Consider the following 23,723-nt stretch of genomic DNA (forward strand, 5'->3'; position numbering starts at 1 on the left):
CGTTAAGTATATGTGAAACCTGGGTCTTCGACATCTACCTTTTGACTAAGAAGGAAGGATGTTAGCGTAAACACAAAACCATCATACCATCGATGGCAGAGTAGAAAAATCGAAAAAACCTCGAGAGATCCTGCTCTGCAGCAAACAACCCCTCAGTCCTTAACTGACCTGGGCATGACCAGGAGGGTTGGAGGAGGCTGTGAACCAGGAAAGAGGGTGAGTATTCCCTCTAAAGAGGAAAAGGAAAACCTGCTGGAGATTTGAAAAGCAAAGCTTCTTAGGGACCACTTTGAGCTACCTCTGGGTAAGGACAACTGACCTTGGATCAATATTTAGTTTTAAAACTACGAAAACAGAGCGTTATGGGGATTAAACGATGTCCTTAATGTATCATAAATTGCAGTTCAAAGAGTGAAAAAGTACTGCCAGTGAGTTCTGGTTCCCAGTAATAACAGGCTAGGTTATTCATTATTCCTATCAATCCTTCCATTGAGATGAGAGAAAAAATGCTGGATTTTTTTAATAAAAACAAAAAACTTTAAAGCATTAAAGATCTAAAACGATACTTGCAACTTGTAGATTTTTTTTCTTTAAAAAAAGCCTGGAACAGACAAAGTATTGGTGCACCAAACTACTGGAGCACCAAAGCTCCACTTGGGTTCCCAGGCCAAACTGGGCAAGCGATTCTAAAACCAAGGCCCAATGCCTCCACAGGTGAGCTGTCTTATAGAAAACCTCCTTCATCTTAAGTTGGGACCCCAAAGGGCCAGGCCATCAAAGTAAGCAGCTTCACATTCCCTAACCCCAGAAAACTAAAGGAAAAGCTTCTTGGCACTGAACAGTGTAAGAGAAGAAAAAGAAAAAGAAAAAAAATTTACCAGCAGCTGTACGAAGGGTTTCTATGGTTGGCGTCCCAAGCTCCTAGCAGGAGCAAAAGCAGAAAATGTCTAGAAAAGGGCATGTCCATTATAAGCCTCAGGAAATCCCCACAAATAATTTTTTTAAGGGAAATGACCCGCAAGCAGCCAAAGATAGTCAGGCATGTATACACACACAATGAGACAACATAAAAAGAAGCAATATAGATTGCAGATTTAGCAATAAATAATAAATGTGAAATTATCTTCAGAGAACAGGAAAGGACATGATAACAGGAAATCTGAACAACAGCCAATAGGAGAGCATAACAAGGTAACAAAATTTAAATAAAACACAAATTTGAGAACTAAAATAACCAAAAATTAGAAACTCAGTTTGCCATCAGATTAGCATAACAGAAGAGAGAACTTGGGAACCGGAAAGTAGGTTAAAATTATACAGGGCTGGACCAAGATGGTGGAATACTCAGATGCTTTGTGTCGTCCCTCTTACAACAAATACTCGAAAAAACACATGAATCAGATATATATATGACAATCTAGGAACCCAAAGCATCAAAGACAAAGCTGAAGAATTAGAATGAGCGACAGGTGGAAGAAGAGGCAATTCAAAAACACTGGGTATGGGAAATTACGGCTCACTGGATCACCGGCATCCTGTTAGCTGAATCTACACAGCCCACACAGGTTGAAGCAAGCAGCAACATCCCAGGCTGAAACCCGCCCCCCATCTGGTGCAGCTAAGCAGCAGCGGTTCTGCATACATCTCCAGGACCAAACAGGAGCAACATCAGACCTGAGAAAGTGCAAGCTCCCAAACCACCACGTGTGTACCATAACATATCCCACACCAAAGGTTCGCAGCTGGGGAGCAGTCCCTTCTCCTCATCCATTCCCCTCCCCACTACAACACTCGTCTAGTAGCATTCACCACTGCCACGCTCCCTACCCCTAACCCAGGAACTCACTGCCAGGTTCAGAGACACCCACCCCTTCACCCAGCCACTGCCTTAGGAGGTCCACAGACTTGCAGCATCCTTCACCTCCACCGATCACCTGTACCAGTAGCTTGCTGGCCATCCTGACATGGCACGCCCTCGTTAGGACAAAACAGACAAGATTTCCACCTGAAGCCCATTTTCACCTGCAGCATCCAAGTGGGAGCTACATATTTGTGACATTCAACACCATCCTGCCTCCTAAGAAGGGGCCTCAACCACCCACACCAGAGACCTGGCAGTACCACCTACTCCGTATAGCTGCCCATGACAGGGGCCTGAGAATTAGTGGCACCCCACAATCCTTCCAGGCGATGGCACCAAGCACCTAAGGACTTGGTACCTGCACAAACACACTACATGCTCTAGCAGTCAGGTGCATGTCCTCTAACCAGGCACCTGGAGGCAGCTGACAGCCCACTGCCTTGCCCTCCACATCACCCCCACTACTACCAGAGACACGTGCCTGCTCCAAACACCCCCACGCAACCCTGTCCACCCAAGCCTGTATGTGGTTGTCTCCGTACCATGCACTCAGTGACTGACCTGTGCCCTGACCAAACGGCAAGCAGTGGAGCACACACACACAATACCCAACCCGATGACCTGGGAGAACACTTCCTGTACTCACGGCCAGGTAACCAGCAGGACAGATTCATCACCTCACCAAAAACACCACCTACATCCTCAGCACCCCTGCAAAAACAGTGAACATGCACCTAGTAGCTGCTCTGGCAACTTGGAGAGAGTAGGTGAGAGTTTCAACAAGGCCAGAATAACAAACAGAGTAGCACACATGCCCAGCCTATTTGCACATATCAAAACAAAACAAAGAAATTCAGGATACAGTAAACACAAATACAATAAATAAATGTAATAACCTTTTGACGCCTCAGAGACAACAGTCAACATTGAATCACATAAAGCAGGACAAGGCAACTCCAACAAGCAACTAAAATAAAGAACCAGAAACTCTTCCAGAGGAAGAAGAGGCAATGGAACTACCTGATAAAGAATTCAAAAGACTAATATATACAGCTCTCCAAGATATCAGAAAGGAGATCAGACAAAATGCAGACCAAGTCATGGAACACACAGAAAAAGCAACAGAAGAATTCAGTAAAACAACACAACGACAAAACAAAAGAATAAAAAGATTGCTAGGAATCTTAAAAAGAGCAACCAGAAATCCAAAAGATTAACAGTAAAATTTAGAATCAGACAACTCAATAAAAAGACAGAGGAGTAGGAAGGAGACAATGGAAGTAAGAATTAATGAGACTAAAGATAAATCCCTTGACATCATTTGTTTGAGGAAAAATCAGAAAAAAATAATGAAGAAAGCCTGAGAATTATGTGAGATACTATCAAGAAGAAAAAACCTATGAATGATCAGAGTACCAGAACTGGGGCGGGGGGAATAACAGAAAATACAGAGAGAACTGCTAAAGATTCGCCTGCAGAAAACTTTCCTAACATCATGAAAGATGAGAAGATATCTATCCAAAAAGTTCAAAGCACCCCATACAGGGCAGACCCCAAAAGAAAAGTCACCAAGGCATATCATAATCAGACTTGCCAAAACCAAAGGCAGAGAAAGAATCTTGACAGTAGCTAGGGATAAATGAAAAGTCAACTACAGAAGTGAACCAATAAAGCTAGACTCTGATTACTCAGCAGAAACCATGAAGGCAAGAAGGTAATGGGATGACTATATATAAAGCCTTGAAGGAAAAAAAATTGCCAAGCAAGAATTACATATCCAGCAAAGTAGTCTCACAAATACAATGGTGAAATTAGGTCATTTCCAGATAAACAGAAATTAAGGGAATTTGTAAAAATCAGACCAAAATTACAAGAAATACTGAAGGGAGTCCTCTGATCAGAGAAGCAATATCACACAACAATCCAAGACACAGGACATACCAACCAGTTACCAACCCAGACAGGGAATTCACAAAAACAAATCAAAGCTAAAAGACTGAAAATAGGGAGCCAGAGATGTCAATATGCAAATGATGACATCAAAACAAAAAAGAAGGAATAAATGGTGTAATCAAAGAGCCTGCATACGGAGAGGAAATTAAGGCAATATCAAGAAATAAAAGATCAGTTAAAACTTAGAAAAATAAAGGTAAATTTCAAGGTAACTACAAAGGAAGCTAACAAACCTACACCCATCAAAAATAAAAAGAAGAAAACATAAAGACTCAGGAGCCACAAAATCAACAACAGTGAAGGAGATGAAAATACATAAAAAGAACTCAGCACAGAAAACTAAGCAGAACAACGAAACTGTCAATGCCACAAAAAAAAATCAAAATAACAGCAATAAACTCATACCTATCAATAACTGCACTGACTGTAAGTGGCCTAAATGCACCACCAGTAAAGACACAAAGAGAGGCAGAATAGATTAAAAAAAAAACACAACCCAGCTATACACTGTCTACCAGAGACACATCTTAGACACAAAGACATAAACTAAAATTCAAAGGATGGGAGAAAAAATGTATCAAGCAAAAGACCACCAAAAAAGAGGAGTAGCAATATTAACCTCCGATAGACTTTAAAACAAAATCTATCATAAAAGATAAGGAAGGACACTACATAATGATTAAAGGGTCGATACCCCAGGAGGACATAATCATAATAAATATACATACACCCAATGACAGGGCTCCAAAATTCATAAAACGAACTCTTAACAGCGTTGAAAACAAATAGACAATTCCATAATAATAGTAGGAGACTTCAACACACCACTTTCAGTGAAGCACAGAACATCTGGAAAGAAACTAAATAATGATAGAGAAGATCTAAATGCCACAATCAACCAACTTGACCTCATAGACATATAGAGAACACACCACCCCACAGCAGCAAAGAATACATTATTTTCCAGCACACATGGAACGTTCTCCAGAATAGACAACATTTTAAGCCACAAAGCAAGTCTTAACAAAATCCAAACATCGAAATATCTTCTCGGGTCATAATGCCATGAAGTAGAAATCAATAAACGGAAACAGCAAGGAAAAAAATCAAAGACATGAAAACTGACCAACACTTTGCTTAAAAACTACTGGGTAATAGAACAGATCGAGGATGGAAAAAAAAAAATCATAGAATCAAATGAGAATGAAAACATATCTTACCAAAACCTTTGGAATGCACCAAAAACAGTGATTAGAGGTCAACTTATAGCAATAAATGAAGACATCAAAAGAGGGCCCAAAATAAAAATATTTATCCTACAATTCAAACAAATCGAAAGAGAGCAGCAAAAAAAAGCCCTCAGGCACCAGAAGAAAGGAAATAAAAATTAAAGCAAAAATAAATGACATAGAGAACAGAAAAAGAATCAACAAGACTAAAAGTGGGTCCTTTGAAAAGTTCAAGGAAATCAACCACTGGCCAAACTGACAAAAGAAAAACAAAGAAGCAAATAACCCGAATAAGAAATGAGATGGGTGATATTACAATAGACCCAACTGAAATAAAAAGGATCATAAGAGAACGCTACGAAAAATTGTACTCCAACTAATTTGAAAACCTAGAGCAAATGGACAAATTTCTAAAAACACATTACCTACCTAAACACACACAAGCTGAGGTAGAAAAACTAAACAAACCCATAACAAAAAGAGATTAAAGACGTAATTTAAAAAAAAACCTCCCAACCAAGAAAAAGCCCTGGCCCAGATGGCTTCACTGCAGAATTCTACCCAACTTTTAGATAAGAGCTAACACCAATACTACTGAAGGTATTTCAGAGCATAGAAAAGGAAGGAATACTTCCAAACGCATCCTATGAAGCCAGCATAACTCTGATACCAAAGTCAGGCAAAGACACCACAAAAAAAGACTACAGACCAGTATCTCTCATGAACATAGATGCAAAAATTCTCAACAAATTCTAGCCAGTACAATTCAATGGCATATCAAAAAAATAATACATCGTGACCAAGTGGGATTCATACTAGGTATGCAGGGATGTTTCAACATTAGAAAATCAATCAACGAGGAAAAGAATCACATGATCATATCAATCAATGCAGATAAGGCATGTGACAAAGTCCAACACCCATTTCTGACAAAACTCCCAGGAAAATAGGAAGAGAAAGGAAATTTCTCTACATAATAAAGGGCATTTATACAAAACCAACAGTCAACATCAATCTAAACAGAGAGAGGCTGAAAGCATTCCTCTAGACAACAGGAACCAAGCAAATATCCCCTTCATCACCATTCTTATTCAACATCATGCTGGAAGTCCTAGCTAGAGCAATAAGCAAGAAAAACAAAGGGAATCCAAAGGAGTAAAACTATTCCTATACAGATGACATGTAATACAACGAAAACCATAAGTAAAACACAAGAAAACTACTGGAACCAATAAAAGATTTCAGCAAAATACCAGGAAACAACATTAACATATAAAAATCACTTGGATTCATTCTGTACTGACAAAGATAACTTCAAAAAGGAAATCACCAAGTCAATTACCATTTACAATAGCCCCAAAAAGATAAAGTAGTTAGGGATAAATCTGACCAGGGACATAAAAGACCCATGCAAAGAAAATTACAAAACACTACTACAAGAAACCAAAAGAGATCTACGTAAGTGGAAAAACATACCTTGCTCATGGATAGGAAGACTTAACATCGTGGAAACGTCAATTCTACCCAAAGAGATCTACAGATACAATGCAACCCTAATCTAAATTCCAAAAGCATTCTTTAACAAGATGAAGAAACAAAATCACCAACTTTATACGGAAAGGGAAGAGGCCCTGAATAAGTAAAGTATTACTGAAGAACAAAGTGGAAGGCCTCACACTACATGATTTTAGAACTTATTATACAGCCACGGTAGTCAAAACAGCCTAATGCTAGTATAACAACAGACACATAGACCAATGGAACAGAATCTAGAACACAGACATAAATCCATCCACCTATGAGCAGCTGATATTTAACAAAGGCCTCATGTCCATTAAATGAGGAAAAAAAACAGTCTCTTAAGAAATGGTGCTGGCATGACTTGATGTCCATCTGTAAATAAATGAAACAAGATCTACACCTCACACCATACACAAAAACTAACTCCATATGATCAAAGACCTAAATATAAAATCTAAAATGATAATGACCATGGAAGAAAGAATGGGGACAATGCTAGAGGCCCTAACACATGGCATAAATGGTACACAAACCATATCTAGCAATGCAAACACCAGAAGAGAAACTAGATAACTGGGAGCTTATAAAAATTAAACATTTATGCTCATCAAAAGATTTCACAAAAAAATAATAAAAAGAGAACCTACAGACCGGGAAAAAAAATTGGCTACGATATCCAACAAGGGTCTAATCTCTAAACTCTACAAGATACTGCAAAACCTCAATAACAAAGAGTCAAACAATCCAATTTAAAAATAAGCAAAGGATATGAACAGTCATTTCACCAAAGAAGACATTCGGGCAGTCAACAGACACATGAGGAAATGTTCAAGACCACTGGCCATTAGAGAGATGCAAACCAAAATTACAATGACATACCATTTCACCCAGACAATACTGGCACTAATCCAGAAATAAAATAAATGTTGGAGAGGTTCTGGGGAGATTGGAACTCTTACAAACTGCTCGTGGGAATGTAAAGTAGCACAAGCATTTTAGAAAACAATATGGTGTTTCCTTAAAAAGCTAGAAATAGAAATACTATATAATACAGCAATCCCACTCCTGGGAATATGTTAGAGAAATAAGAGCCATATGCATACCTGCGTTCACTGCAGCGCTATTCACGATAGCAAAGAGATGGAAACAACCAAGGTACCCATCAACAGATGAATGCATAAACGAATTATGGCACATATACACAATGGAATACTACGCAATGATAAAGAACGATGATGAATCCACAAAACAGAACATGGATGAATCTGGAGGGCATTACGATGAGTGAAATAAGTCAGTTAGTCACAAAAGGGCAAATATTGTATGAGACCACTATTATAAGAACTCAAGAAAAGTTTACACACAGAGGGAAGGAGAAGGGAAATCACTAACTAGATAGTAGACGAGTGTCAACTTCGGTGAAGGGAAAGGCAACACACAATACAAGAAAAGTCAGCACAACAAGACCAAAACAAAAGCACAGAAGTTTCCTAGACACATCTAAACACTTTGAGGGATCAAGTAGCTGGGGCTGAAGGCTGAGGACTACAGTCTTGGGGGACATCTAGGTCATTTGGTATAACACAGTTCATAAAGAATGTTTCACACCCCACTTTGGTGAGTAGTGTATGGAGTCTTAAAAGATTGCAAGCGGCCACCTAAGACACATTTATTGGTCCCTTCCCATCTGGAGCAAGGGAGAATGAAGAACACCAAAGACACAAGGAAAATATTAGCCCAAAGGACTAAAGGACCACATGAATCAGAGACTCCACCAACCTGAGACCTCAGTGTTACCCGGCTACCACCAATGACAGCTCTGACAGGAATCACAACAGAGGTCCCATAAAGAATGGGAGAAAAATGTAGAACAAAATTCAAAGTCGTGGAAAAAACACCAGATTTAGTGGTCTGACAGAGCCTGGAAGAGTCCCTGACACTGGCCCCTGGACACTCTGCTAACTTCAGACAAATATTAGACAGGCCTATAAAGCAAAAGAACAACACATGAGGAATGTGCTTGTTAGTTCAATCAAATACAGGAGACCAAATCGGCAACTCCTGCCCAAAAGCAAGAAGAGAAGGCAGGAAGGCACAGGAGCTGGACGAACTGACACAGGAACCCAGGGTGGAAAGGCAGGCTGTGTTGTCACATTGTGGGGATTGCGATCAATGTCACAAAACAACATGTGCATAAATTTTTGAATGAGAAATTAACTTGAGCTGTGAGCTTTCACCTAAAGCACAATAAAATTTTTTTTTAATTATGCACAATGCATCATGAAGGAAGAGAAAAATGGAAAACACAAAAGATTAGAGACCCATATAATAGAGTTACAGAGTCTAATACACATTTGATAAGGGTCTTAGAGAGAAAAGTGGGCAGAAGTAATATCTGAAGTAATAATCAATTCAAGAATTTATAAAGGACAACAAATCACAGATTTAAGAGAAATGTGAATTCCAAACAAGATAACTAAAAATAAATTTAGCTAGACACATGATAGTGAAACTATGATCAACTACAAAGAATTCAGATAAAGGAACTATTAAAATCTGTTTAGAAATGTCATTAATCATTACCCCAGCTGCCACAGAACTCATAGTGACCTCATGTGTGTCACAGTAGAACTGTGCTCCACAGGGTTTTCAATGGCTGATTTTTCAGAAGTAGATTATCAGGCCTTTCTTCTGAGGCACATCTGGGTGGACTTCACCCTCCAACCTTTTGGTTAGCAGCCAAGCACATTAACTATTTGCACCATTCTGAAACTCCCCTTAATCACTCCAAAACCCACTGCCATCAACTGAATTCCAATTCATAGGGAGATGCAAATCAAAACCACAATAAGATATTACCTCACTACCACAAGAATAGCTATCATTTAAAAAAAAAACGGAAAATAACAGGTGTTGGTGAGAAAGTGGAAAACCCTCCTCCACTGCTGAATGTAAACAGTACAGCCACCGTGGAAAACAGTTTGGTGGTTCCTCTAAAAGTTAAACATAGAACTACCATATGACCCAGCAATCCAAATCCATGGTATATACCTGAAAGAAGGCAGAACAAAAATAGAAACCTGTATACCAGTGTTCATTGCAGCAATATTCACAATAGGCAAAAGGTTGAAACAATCTAAATGTTCATCAACAGATGAATGGATAAACAAAATATAGTACATGCATATCATGAAATATTACTCAGCCATAACCAGAAATAGTCCTGATGCATGCCACAACAAAAATGAACCTTGAAAATATTACAGTGAATGAAACAAGTCAGTCACAGAAAGACAAATATTATATGACATCATTTATATGAAATATGCAAATGTATAGAGGCCAAAGTTTATTAGCAGTTACCAGAAATGGGAGGAAGGGAAAAAGGGGGCGTCATTGCTCAGGAGGCACTGAGTTTTTGTTAATGTTGGTGGAAGAATTTGGAATAGAATAGTGGTAATGGTTGCACAACATGTAAACATAACCAATGTCACTGAATTACACATGTAAAAAGTGTCAAACTGGCAAATATTTTATTATATTTTACCACAATTTTTTAAAAATCCAATTAGAACAATTATAACCCTAAGAATTATTATATGAGAAAACAATTCAGCTTAGTTCTTGAGAGGCAGGACAGTACAGTAGTTAAGAGCATATACACTGAATTCGATTGTACTAGGTTCAAATCCTGACTCTACTACTTACTAGCTGTGTGACTTTCAAAAAGCTACTTAACCTTTCTGTATTTCAGTTGCCTCATCTGTAAAACAGGGATAAAAAAAATTGTATTTTTCTCAAAGTATATATAAAGTACTTAAAATAGTACTTTCCACATCCAAAAAACTAAACCCATTGCTGTCAAGTCAATTCTGACTCATAGCAACCCTACAGGAGAGGTAACACTGGCCATGGGTTTCCAAGGCTGTAATCTCTGCGGAAGCAGACTGCCACATCTTTCTCCCATGGGGTGGCTGGTGAGTTCAGGCTGGTGAGTTCAACCTGCTGAGCTCTGCGTTAGCGGCCAAGCGCTTAACCACTGCGCCACAAGGGCTCCTTACTTTCCACATAGTGAGTGCTATATTACCTATGCTCCTTCAGTGAACTATCTAAAAGTACATAAACTTAAGATACAATAAAAGATGCCCACTTACGCAATCACAAGTGAAATTAAATACATCATTTACTCAATAATATTGCCTAGGTAAAAACAGAAACTCAGATCTAACTTAGCTTAGTCAGTTCAAATTGACTCCAGTACTTTACTAGCAGTAAAATTTTATTATACTACCATATAACAAAATCTCCCTACCTCATGATAACATTTTAATTATTCGTGGACAACAGGTTGTTATATAAGCATAAATAACAATAAATGAGGGTAATGACTAAGGTCAGATTAACAAAATATCCTGAAACAAAACAACTGTCTAAACTAGGGGTAACATTATTAAATGAATGTAAAAGTCTTTATAAAAGATAGCAAAGCCGAAAGCAGTCATAAAATCCACTCCCTGAACACCATGTTATCAAATAACACTTTCATTTGTACCATGGTACAAAAATCAGACAGCACGGACATCACGGAAACATAATATTTTCAAGTGATTACTTTTATGGCAGGTTCTGAACAAAATTTTATGTTATTCGTTGCAAAAAGGTACAACAGATACAAACAAAAATATATAAGGAAACTACAAACTACCAAACTATGCTCCAACACAGTTCATGTGAAAATTTTTCTGACATCCCAATATAGCCTTTGGGACTGATATGAGGAGAACAGAACCGCATACTACGCTTCAATCTCAAAATGCTAGGGACATAGATCCAAAAATATTCCCAGTTCCTCCAAAGAACACCGGAAAAACCATGATAATTATATGTAGTGCTGATCATTGTGCTTTTAAAAGGCAAATCAGAACAGGAAAAAAAGTGGAAGGGAAGGAAAAGAGGAGAAAATTAAAGGGATAGAGTGATAGGGCACAAAGATAAGATGAAAAAAGTGATACATATGTATACATAAAAAAGAAGGCTAAAACATGCCATGACAAATGTTTACTAAGGCAGCAATGGTATGGACAGAATAAATAAGTTCCAAAACTGAAAATAATAGGACCCAAGGGTACCATTTAACTACTGAAGCAGACAAGATGTGGTCAGCCTAGAGCAATGGCTCTTGCCTTGACACAATGGTTTATTTGCCTAAACATACCAGATAAATATCATTCACATGCAAGACATACTCCCAGAAGTTGCTCACTATAGGCTGCTGCATCAGTAACACAGAAGATGGGCTTTACCACACTGTGCACCACTCCCTTCCCCAATACCCAAACTATATTCTAGACCACTGGCCTAAAAACACAGAAGAAGGAAGAGTTCCAAAGAAATGACAGTCAGCAGTGCCCATTCAAATACTGCCCAGTCCCTGCATTCTGGGCCCTTCCTATAGTGAGTCACACAAACTAACTTTCCTCATCCTGATACCACGCTCACAAAAGAACTTGGTAATTTTAATTTGGCTTTCCATGTAGATTAGCCTACAGAAAGAAAACGTGCTGTTTATACCAATTTCAGCATTCTAGACCTATAATACTAAAATACCTTATTATAAATTATTAGAAATTAACCCTTTGTAAATATTTATACCTCTGAGAAAGAGGTAACCTAGGTGAGATGACCTAACTAGATATTGTGTCATAAAGCCAAGGTCCAGACCTTAAAACCATGGTGAACTCAACTAGATAAATAATAGTCCAAAGTCTAATGTCAGCCAGCCAGTCTTTCCTGGTGGCACCACGATCTCACCATGCATCTTCATTTCCCAGGGAAAATAAACTGCATTGGTTGCAGTGAAGCTTGGTCTATACTCACAAAAATATTTAAAATCAAGTAATGCAATTTTTCCATCTCATTCCAAGTTTTTCTATATCCTTCCATTTGCCTCTTCCTTCAATGGATTAACTAATGTTTAATAATAATAATCTCACATTGTCCTGATAACAGGTTATAATGGCAGAGTCAAGGTTGAAAAGGACAGACAGACTGGGAAAACCAAACCCTGCTTAACCTCAGGGAAAACTAGCTGGCAAGCCAGATAGAAAAGTTGTACCAGAAGAAAGAAAGTTATATTTTATGGAAACAACTTCCAGATCCCAACTCTTCCAAAAGAGGTATCTCTGTCTTACAGCTGCCTTACCAGGCATATTTAGGACTTTAGAATAGTCCCATAAGAGTTTGCTTCCCCTTCTATCCCCTATCTACATCAAGCATTTTTGAATCCCTAAAGGTCAAGCCATAGCCAGCTTTATCACCTATGAAGTATCAATAGTAAAACAGATTTTGGAAGCTACTTGAAAATATGTTTTCAAAGAGTATAATCCTGAATGTAAATGCTTGGATCAAGAAAGAGAAATCTTGCTAATTTTTATCTAATTAAAAATGAAAATATGCTAGCTTCCCTAAATTAAAAACGGTGCCAAAATTCAAAAACTCACTATACAATGTCACCAAGGCAAAAGGACTGAGTTGTCATATATTTAAGGGACCAGATGACGTGATGAGCTTAATAACAAAAGATCAGCTATGTGCATCACTTTTTCTCTTCAAATAAACAGCCAAGTTATAAGTAACATGAAAATAAAAGATAATTAAAATATAAGTTAATAATTAAGGAAGTAACAAGAAAATAAGAAAAGTAAGAAACATGAACTTACCAGCTTAATTGCCACATATTCATTCGTGTATAAATTTTTCCCTTGGGGGGGGGAAAAAGAAAGAATGTCAGATTCTGCCAGTAATTATTTTTTAAAGATACATTATGTGAAACTACAAGGTCAAAAAGGCAAAAAAAAAAAAAAAAGCACTGGTTTTCCCTTTTAACTAACAAAAATCTCAACGACAAGAAAATATTTAAAGTTATGATCAACTCAATGACTGGCTGAGTATTCCATCTGGATTTAAAGTCACAAATGATACTTTAATCTGCTTACAAAAATGCAGAGATTCTGATTTTGTTGGAATAATGTATACAACTTAGAAAACTATGTCAAATACACGCTAAATTTCAAAACCAGAACTGGTGTATGAACACAGGAATATAAGACTCTTCTCCCCAAGCAGCACTTCATTGTAAATTATTATTAGAACTCATTATTTAATCTTCTAAATATAGCAAATACATAGGAAAAAAACCTGGAACACATTTAAAATAAGAAACTATTATTCAATAATTGATAAAGTAGCTAAGTACTTTAAGGGAAAAGGGGGATTATTAGTGCCTCATCTCATGACCAAATTAAATTCCTGATATTTTAAACTTAAATATAAACTATAAAACAAGAAAAAATATCAGCCAAATATATAGAGCCCTTTCTGAGCATAAAGACAATAAAATAAGAAAAAAAGAAGACCAAGAAGATTCTATATAGATTTGACTGCAGAAAAAATTTTAAGCTTCTGTATGTGGAAAAAATTTACCATATACAAAAAACAGCTGAACGACAAACCACAACAGAGATTTAGCACACCTACTACATAAAGACGTCAAATCAATTACAACAGTCTTTGGCACCAACAAACTGAAAATGATCTAGAAAATTTCAATGAGAATTCCAATCTACAGCCCAAGTAGAATATTATGTCGAATTTTGGAATCAATAAATATATTAAGGTAATCTGACATATAAAAGAAATTTATGTATATCTTTACAATTAAAAAGAATTTAAATAAAAGAAACAGCAACCTGTGACTTCTGAATTTCCAATATTTTTTCAATAAATTTATATTACTCTCATAATAACCTGTTTGAGTACAAATGGCCTTGGCTGCATTGGCTACGAAACACATAACAGGCAATCATCAACTTTTACACATTATTTTCCAGCATAATACCCTCAGTCTCCTTTTATACAGCAGCTGATAAATGGCAGTAGGACATCCAGGCAACATTTCATATTAGATGTGTTGTCATCTTTGAATAGTAGTGTTTGTTCATATGCATATTGTGATACATTCCTCAACTTTCCATGTATTTTGTAGAAATTAGTGAAAAAATTCATATTAATGCTAACTAGTGTGTTGTTGCCGTTAGGTGTGGTTCAGTCGACTCCAACTCACAGGGACCACGTGTACAATAAAATAAAACACCATCCAGTCCTGTGCTACCTTCACAATCATTGCTATGTTTGCGCCCACTGTTGAAGCTACTATGTCAATCCATCTCATTGAGGGTCGTCTTCTTTTTCACTGACCCTTTACTTTACCAAGCATGATGTCCTTCTCCAAGGACCAGTACCTCCTCACAACATGTTCAAAGTTCATAAGACAAAGTCTCGTCATCTTCATTTCCCAGGGGCATTCTGGCTGAACTTCCTCCAAGACAGATTTGTTCGTTCTTCTGGCAGTCCATGGTATATTCAATATTCTTCCCCAACACCATAATTCTAAGGCATCAGTTCTTCTTCAGTCCTCCTTATTCATTGCCCAGCTTTCTCATGCTTATAAGGCAACTGAAAATACCATGACTGGGGTCAAGCACACCTTAGTCCTCAAAGTGATATCTTCACTTTTTAACACCTTAAAGAGGTCTTTTACAGAAGATTTGCCCGATGTAATGCGTCATTTGATTTCCTGACTGCTGCTTTCATGAGCGCTGACTGTGGATCCAAGTAAAATGAAATCCTTGATAACATCGATGTTTTCTGCATTTATCGCCATATTGCTTATTGGTCCAGTTGTGAGGATTTCTGTTTTCTTTATGCTGAAGTGTAATCCATACGTAAGGCTGTACTCTTTGATCTTCATCAGTAAGTATTTCAAGTCCTCTTCACTTTCACCAAGCAAGGTTCTATCATCTGCATATTGCAGATTGTTACTGAGTCTTCTTCCAATCCTAATGCCACATTCTTCTTTATATACTCCGGCATCTCAGATTATCTGCTCAGCCTATGGATTGAATAAATATGGCAAAAGGATACAACTCTGACACACATCTTTCCTGATTTTAAACCACGCAGTATTCCCTTGTTCTATTCAAACGATCGCTCCTAGGTCTGTGTACAGGTTCCTTGTGAGCACAATTAAGTGTTCTGGAATTCCTATTCTTTGCAATGTTATCCTTAATTTGTTATGATCACACAGTCGAATACCTTTGCATAGTCAAAGAACACAGTAAACATCTTTCTGGAAATTCTCTGCTTTCAGCCAAGATCCATCTGATATCAGCAATGATATCCCTCATTCCATGTCCTCTTCTGAATCCAGCTTGAATTTCTGGAAGTTCTCTGTCAATGTACAGCTACAACCATTTTTTAATTATCTTCAGGAAAATTTTACTCATGTGTGATATTCATGATACTGTTCAATAATGTCCAGGTTCTGTTGGTTCACCTTTCCTGGGACTGGCACAAATAAGGATCTCTTTCAATCAGTTGGCCAGGTAGCTATCTTCAAAATTTCTTGGCATAGTGCAGTGAGCGCTTCCAGCACTTCATCTGTTTGTTAAAACATCTCAATCGGTATTCCCTCAATTCCTGGAGCTTTGTTTTTCACCAGTGCCTTCAACAGCAGCTTGAACTTCTTCTTTCAGTATCATCGATTCTTGATCATATGCTACCTTCTGAAATGGCTGAATGCCTAACAATTCTTTTTTTACAGTGACTCTGTATATTCCTTCCATCTTCTTTTGATGCTTCCTGCTCCATTCAATATTTTGCCCATAGAATCCTTCATTATTGCAACTCATGGCCTGAATTTTTTCTTCAGTTCTTTCAGCTTGAGAAATGCCGAGCATGTTTTTCCTTTTGGTTTTTTAACTCCAGGTCTTTACACATTTCATTATAATACTTCGTCTACTCAAGCCACCCTTTGAAATCTTCTGTTCACCTCTTTTTACTTCATTTCTTCTTTTCGCTTTAGCTATTCTGCGTTCAAGAGCAAGTTTCAGAGTCTCTTCTAACATCCATTTTGGTCTTTTCTTTCATTCCTGTCTTTTTAATGACCTTTTACTTTCTTCATGTATGATATCCTTCCACACTCATCTGGTCTTCAGTCATTAGTGTGCAATGCATCAAATCTATCCTTGAGATGTCTCTAAATTCAGGTCGTACTTTGGCTCTCATGGACTTGTTCTAATTTTCTTCAGCTTCAACTTGAACTTGAACATAAGCAATTGATGGTCTGTTTCACAGTCTGCCCATGGCCTTGTTCTGACTCATATTAAACTTCTCCATCATCTCTTTCTACAGATGTAGTCGATTTGATGCCCGTGTATTCCACCTGGCAAGGTCCACAAGTGTAATCGTCATTTATATTGTTGAAAAAGGTATTTGTAATGAATAGTCACTGGTCTTGCAAAACTCTATCATGCAGTCTTTGTCATCATTTCTATCACCAAGGCCATATTTTCCAGCTACCAAGCCTTGTTTGTTTCCAACTTTAATGTTTCAATCAGCAGTAATTATCAATGTATCTTGATGGTATGTGTGATCAATTTCAGACTGCAAAAATCTTCAGTTTCTTCATCTTTGCCATTAGTGGTTGGTGTAAATTCTAATAATAGTCATATCAACTGGTCTTCCTTATAGGCTTGTGGATATTATCCTATCACTGACAGCACTGTACCTCAGGATAGATCTTGAAATGTTCTTTCTGACGACGAATGTGATGTCATTCCTCTATCTAGCAAGGTCTCATAAACACATTATTGACACATAGATGAAACTCAATAGTAATACCGAAAGTGTTGAACCTTAAGCTGTTTCCAGTTACTGACTAAACTAAGTATAGATATTTTTTTTTAAATTACAGAATACTTCATATTTTTATAGTCAGTAGTTCAGCATTTAGATTTGCCATCATATACATTCTGAATGTATGAAATTTTAGGTTTCCTCTGGTAAGCTTATAGTGAACAAGTGTTCACAATAAGAAACTTAATCTTGAGAAACTGGTGTCTAACAAAGGAACAATCCTGGTTTTGAGATCAGAGATAGAATTTGTATTTCCTTAAGTCAATAGCATCTATTTGTAACTATTCTGTATATGACATTTATTCAAAAGTACACAAGAGAAAAAAAGCCACAGAACAAGAAGTTAGGTTAAATATCCATGCTATACAACCAAAATACACCAAATACTTCTCATAGTACTGTTTTTGTTCCTCTTTATATGGCAAAATATCTACTTTTAGATCACAGAAAACTATGTTCTAGTGAAACTGTACATTAAATGTTTATATCAGGACTATTACTTATCCAGCAGTATCCATTTTCCCCCTTTTACAATAAAAGAATGCCCACGTTTTAACATGGCTGCCCAGCTAGAAGCTACATTTCCCAGTCTCTCTTTCAGCTTGGTGTAGCCATGTGAGAAAGTTCTGGATAGGAGTGGATGTGAGATATGTCACTCCCCACTTGATGTGGTCACGTAACTAAATTCTAGATATAAGTGAACATGAAGCATGTCATGTCCCTACTCCCTACTTCTAGAAATGAACACGTACTGTCTTGGTCCTTTTTCTTCTTGTTGATGGCTGGCTGGAAGACGGCAACAACTAGAGCAATCACTGGACACAGAGGGCAAAGCCATATATTGAGGTGCAAAGGTAACCTGACAGCCCTAGTTTCTCTCCCTGTGGTCTGCGTTATGTGAAAGAAAAATAAAATATTTTGCTTAAAACCACTATATTGTGGCATCTCTTTGTTACAGTATCGTAGCCTATTCCTTAGTTATTAAATTTTTCAGATAAGTTTTATAATATGCTTCAGCTAGAAACAGTAGAAAATCAATAAATTGAAATATGATGAACCCATCAAAATCTGCATATTTATTTGATATATATTGTAAGACATGCAGAATTTTCAACAAAACAATTCTCAGATATAAACAAGATAAGGAGAGTTATGAGCCAATAGGAATAGGAAGAGAATAGACAAAAATAATAGAAGTTATAGCAACTTCTGAGGTATATTTAATAATGTCATAAATTACAAGACTACCTTATTTCTGATACGGCAATTTATAATGCAATATATAACACTCTGTATTTTAGTTAACCGTATTTGCTTTCATTCAGTGCATGCCAAAAACATTTCCTGGGGTTTCTTTCAGTTGACTGTCTAAGCTAGAATTAAGTTTACCAACTTGCAAAATGAGAGCCTTACCACCAATGCATGAAGGTAAAATAAAATCACAAATACACCAATGTTTCACTTCACAATATAAAAAGAGAACACATAAAAATGAAAATAAATAACATTCACTTACATTTAGTTTTAAATTATTGTTTATAATTTTTTTACCAGTTTTTAAAATACTTCACAGCCAATCTTCTTATGTCCAACTCATTTTTTTTAATTACTTTTAAAAGTGGTTTCAACAGCAGGTAATACTGTCTCTCCTTGGGTATTTAAATATGTGGGGGCAGCATTCTGGGTTGTGTGTGGGGGTACAACTCCTGTTTAGTACCCAAGGGGTCTCAAGTTCTATATGCCCTGCAATGCTGTGGGACAATCCTCCACAAAAAAAGAAATACCAAACACCCATTAGAAAATGCCAATAACACTCTTATTGAAAATCACTTACCTATATAACATGTACACCTTTATTCTTTCCCACCAAGTGCTAACTACAAAAAATTTCAGTACCAGGAATCAAAGGTTCAAGATGTACCTATTAATGCAGTTTTAGAGAAAGTACTGTAAGGACCTAAACCAGCTTTGAACAGCACCATTTGTTTATCCAAGTATAGAAAGAATAATGCTTAGAATAACTTTTTCTAAACAGAGAAACCATGTGGAGCCTAAAAAAAGAAGTAAAATTACCCTTTATTTAGCAGCCTAAAAAAAAGGCAGGAAGAGGAATAAGATGACCAAATTAAGTTTACAGTTACATATATACGCATGTATGTTTACACATACACAAAACACATATATGGATTCAGATAAATACATTAATAAATATTAATATATATACAACATGTGTGTGTATCTATATACATCACACACCCACAGAAAGGTAAACTGGATGGATGAATGGATGCATGTACAGCTAAGTTAGTCATCTTTCTGCTTATTCAGACTGCAAAATAAAAGGATGTTTTATTCATTTTTGAGTATTTAACAAATACAGTTTCAGTTTATAACATACACAGTTTCTCATATTGCCTTGGCAAAAATGGTCCACTAGGTCTATTTTCTGTTGGAAATATATGGAAGCCCTGGTGGCGTAGTGGTTAAGAGATATGACTGCTAACCAAAAGGTCAGTAGTTCAAATCGAGCAAGTGCTCCTTGGAAACTCTATAGGGGCAGTTCTACCCTGTCGTATAGGGTCGCTATCAGTCGGAATCGACTCAAAGGCAGTGGGTTTGGTTTTTGGTTTTATAGAAATATATATGCATATGCATGTATACATATATATTTACAAACCAAAACTAATGCACTGCCATCGAGTCGATTCCGACTCATAGCGACCCCATACAACAGGGTAGAACTGCCCGTACTGAGTTTCCAAGGAGCACCTGGCAGGTTCGACCTGCTGACCTCTTGGTTAGCAGCCGCAGCACCTAACCAACCGCCTCCAGGGTTTCCACAGATCTCTATATATGTGGTTATTTTGAAATTAAATATTACAATATGAAACCAATTTTTAATTTAAAAAATGGCTAAAGTACTATAGTTACATACAGAAAGAGACAGAGCAAAAGACACAGTGTATATACACTCATGTGTCACTTAACATCCACAATACATTCTATGAACTTGGACTATATGTGATTTGAATACTGTACGAACACCGTATTATACAGTCTCTGGGTTATGAACATCTGTTACATACAACTATAGCTACAAAACAACTCCCAACCCCCATAAAGCCAAGTATAATAAAAATTCAAGGTACATACAATACTTTCTAATAACGAACGGGCGCTATCTTGCACACAGGAAGCTATTGTGTTCATTACATCCAGTTACATCTGCTATGTTCCATTTTCCGATTGGGATTTCTGAGTTTATGGGACCACGGATGTATAGGTGGTTGGATGCTACCCAAACAGATGTTTTGTGGTGCATGACTCTGTGTGTGTATAAAATAATACACAGCTGTAGAGCTAATTTATATACAACGTAAATCTAAATAAATATATACATATACATAACGCAGCCCTGGTGGTACAGTGGTTAAGAACTCAGCTACTAACCAAAAGGTCAGCAGTTCAAATTCACCAGCCACTCCCTGGAAACTGAATAGGGCAGTTCTACTCCGTCAAATAGGGTAGCTATGAGTCGGAATCAACTCAATGGCAACAGGTTTGTTTATGTACACACAAAAAAGAATAAGTATCTTGGTATCTTTTTAAAAGAACGATCATTATTTTACTGATATATGCAGGTACAGTGCTGGCTCTTTTATATTACAGTCTCAATTTAACCTTCATAATAACCTAGAAAGTGGAAATAATTCCATTTTACAGCTGAGGACATTAAAGCCCCAAGTGGTTAAGCGACTTACGTGTTTCATGACAGCAGGGACTGTATATTGTTTTTTCCAGTATGCTACCAGTGCCTAATCATGCCTGGTGGTGTAGTGGTTAAGAGCTCACCTGCTAACCAAAAGGCTGGCAGTTTGAATCCACCAGCCACTCCTTGGAAATCCTCTGGGGCAGTTCTACTCTGTCCTATAGGGTCACTATGAGTCAGAATCAACTCGATGGCAGTGGGTTTAATCATGCCTGGTACCTGATGAACATGCAAGAAAAACTGGATGGATGGATGCATGGATGATACTGCTCAGGGTTAAACAGTAAACATTCCAATTTCTCTAAGTCCAAAGTCAGAAACACTTTAATAACTTTAAAGTATCTAGCTCAATATCCTCAAAGAATAAAATGTAAAACATTAATCCATTTAAATATTTGCATTCTTGCTAAATGCAAAAGAGTCTGCCAGCCATATCATGTTATAGCTATGTACAAAGTATGTCCTTGCCTTTTACTGACTTGCTTTATTGAAATAATGAAATAACTACACAAAACAATCATAAAATAAAGAAGTAACTACCAATTAAGGTGTTTTGCAAGATGAAAAGAAGTATTTGAGTAAATAAACATACAACTGAATTTATTTATAACGGCAAGGTTGGATAAAAGGAAAATTGTGAAGCCATGTTTTGTTGTTTTTACTTTTGAAGTTCCCACTCTGGTCAACCGACCTGTATGCTGACCACTATATATTCATGCCACTCCTCCTCCTTTCATTTTAATGGAAACAGCCACATCTCCACAGCACTAGGAGTTCAAAGACATGGATTTTGGCCCTAAATCTGTCATTAAATTGCTGAGTGACATTTGGCAGGTAACCTTTCCTATCTGAGTTTCAACTGCATTAAATGTAGATAGGAGGTTAAATTAAACCAGTGTTTCCCAAATTTGCCTGATCATAAGAATGTCATTGTTGTTGTTGCTGTTGTTGTGTGCCATCGAGTTGATTTGAACTCATAGCAACCCAATGTGACAGAACAGAACTGGCCCATAGGGTTTCCTAGGCTGTAATCTTTAAGGGAGCAGATCGTCAGGTCTTTTCTCTTGCAGAGGGTTGGTGGGTTCAAGCCACTGCCTTTTCTGTTAGTAGCCGGGCACTTAACCAATGTGCCACTGGGGCTCCTTGATTATAAGAATAAGCTGAATCAATAATTTGAGTCCCTTGTTAAAACTAGATTCCTCAGCCCCAATCCAGACACACTGCTGAAGACAGTGAGAGCTAAATTACAAAAATGTGAATTTCATTCATTTTATGCACTTTCAGTAGATTGCCTTGACTTTAAACCACACGTTTCTAAGGTGATAAGTTAGTAAATGTCTTCAAGTCTGAAAAAAACCACCTGAATATCATTCCTAAGATACATACTACAAAGGCTTTACTGCAGTAAAGGGATTTCTGGTAGCTACTATGGCTATGTAGGCTTTTTTCATTTACTTCCTTATTTTCTCAGATTTTGGAGGATTAATCTCAAGTAACTAGACATTCCCATACTAGGAAATTTCTTAAAAATAAAAAAACAAGTACACAAGAAGACACATCCAACATCTTTATTCTTTAAAATTACCACAACTAAGCAACTAAACAACTAAATGATTTTCATTTAAAAAATATCTTCCGTTAAAAAAAAAAAGGTTTCTAGCATAATGTGATAAACAAAATAGTCTTACCTAATCGTAATTCTCCAAAATTGCCACATCCAATTTTTTTTCCAACTCTAAAGTTAGGTCCAACCATTAAAACTCCAGAGGATGAAGATCCAGTTCCTCGAGTGCTGTGCCCCGACCGACCACTAGGCCGTGCCATTCTATCATCTGATTTGTCCTTGTCTTTCTTTTTATTATCCATATCAAGTTTGCGGTACTCCACTTTGAATTCTTTAATCAAGACAAGCACGCTGAAATGGGGTACTCTGAGAACAGGTACATCACTAGGTAACTGTACCAGGTGCGCAATGTTAACATTCAAATTGCAGTAGGTAGTCAATTAACTGGCACATGTTCATCCCATTCGTAAAATGATTTTTCTCAGTTGTCTTTTCAGCAAAACATGTCTTCAGAACGCTCCTTTCAATGTTAGCTGATGCTGATAGAGAGCTAGAATATTAAGAAAAGAAAATTAGTCAACTAACTAAAAAAAATGTTTGGGAAATTAGGTAACAAATTTAGACAATAAATTATTGCTATTTATAGATGCCCACTGAAATCAAGCCACAACACTCTTAAATTACCCTGTATTTTTGCACTTTAAAACCAAACAGATCACAAAAATCTAACAAAATAAAGAAAAGAAATTAGATTTAGTTACTTCTAAATAGGTCTGAATTGTGTCCCCACAAAATATGTCTTGGAAACTTAATTCCTATACCTGAGGATACAATCCTATTTGGAAATAGGACTTTCTCTGTTATGTTAATGAGATCATATCAGAGTAGGGTGGGTTCTAAAACTAATCACTTTTGAGTTTAAAAAAGAGATTAGACACAGAGACACACTCACAGATGGGGGGGCGTGTAAGACAGCCACCACATGATGATGATTACAAGCCAAAGAACCAACGAACACACTAGGCTAGCTACAAGGAAGGAACTGACAAGTCCTGATTTGGACTTTTAGTC

General features: G+C 37.1%; 1 protein-coding gene across 8 annotated transcripts in view; it reads right to left on the reverse strand.

The window, feature by feature from the left end:
- CSNK1G3 (casein kinase 1 gamma 3) overlaps positions 1–23,723 on the reverse strand; it is a 144,701-nt gene that overhangs the window by 85,610 nt on the left and 35,368 nt on the right. For 7 of the 8 annotated variants that reach the window (XR_010319223.1, XM_064275819.1, XM_064275809.1 and 4 more), the window contains 2 exons: positions 22,777–23,202; positions 13,284–13,324 (listed from right to left, as the gene is read on the reverse strand). Coding sequence is in view for 6 of the 8 variants with exons in the window: in XM_064275819.1 (XP_064131889.1) it covers positions 13,284–13,324; positions 22,777–22,954 (219 nt within the window). In the remaining 2 variants the exon portion in view is untranslated. Of the gene's footprint in view, positions 1–13,283; positions 13,325–22,776; positions 23,203–23,723 lie in introns of those variants that run through there. The other variant, XM_023548730.2, reaches the window with a different exon arrangement.

The sequence above is a fragment of the Loxodonta africana genome, chromosome 2 (genome assembly GCF_030014295.1).
Source record: "Loxodonta africana isolate mLoxAfr1 chromosome 2, mLoxAfr1.hap2, whole genome shotgun sequence".
Lineage (NCBI taxonomy): Eukaryota > Metazoa > Chordata > Mammalia > Proboscidea > Elephantidae > Loxodonta > Loxodonta africana.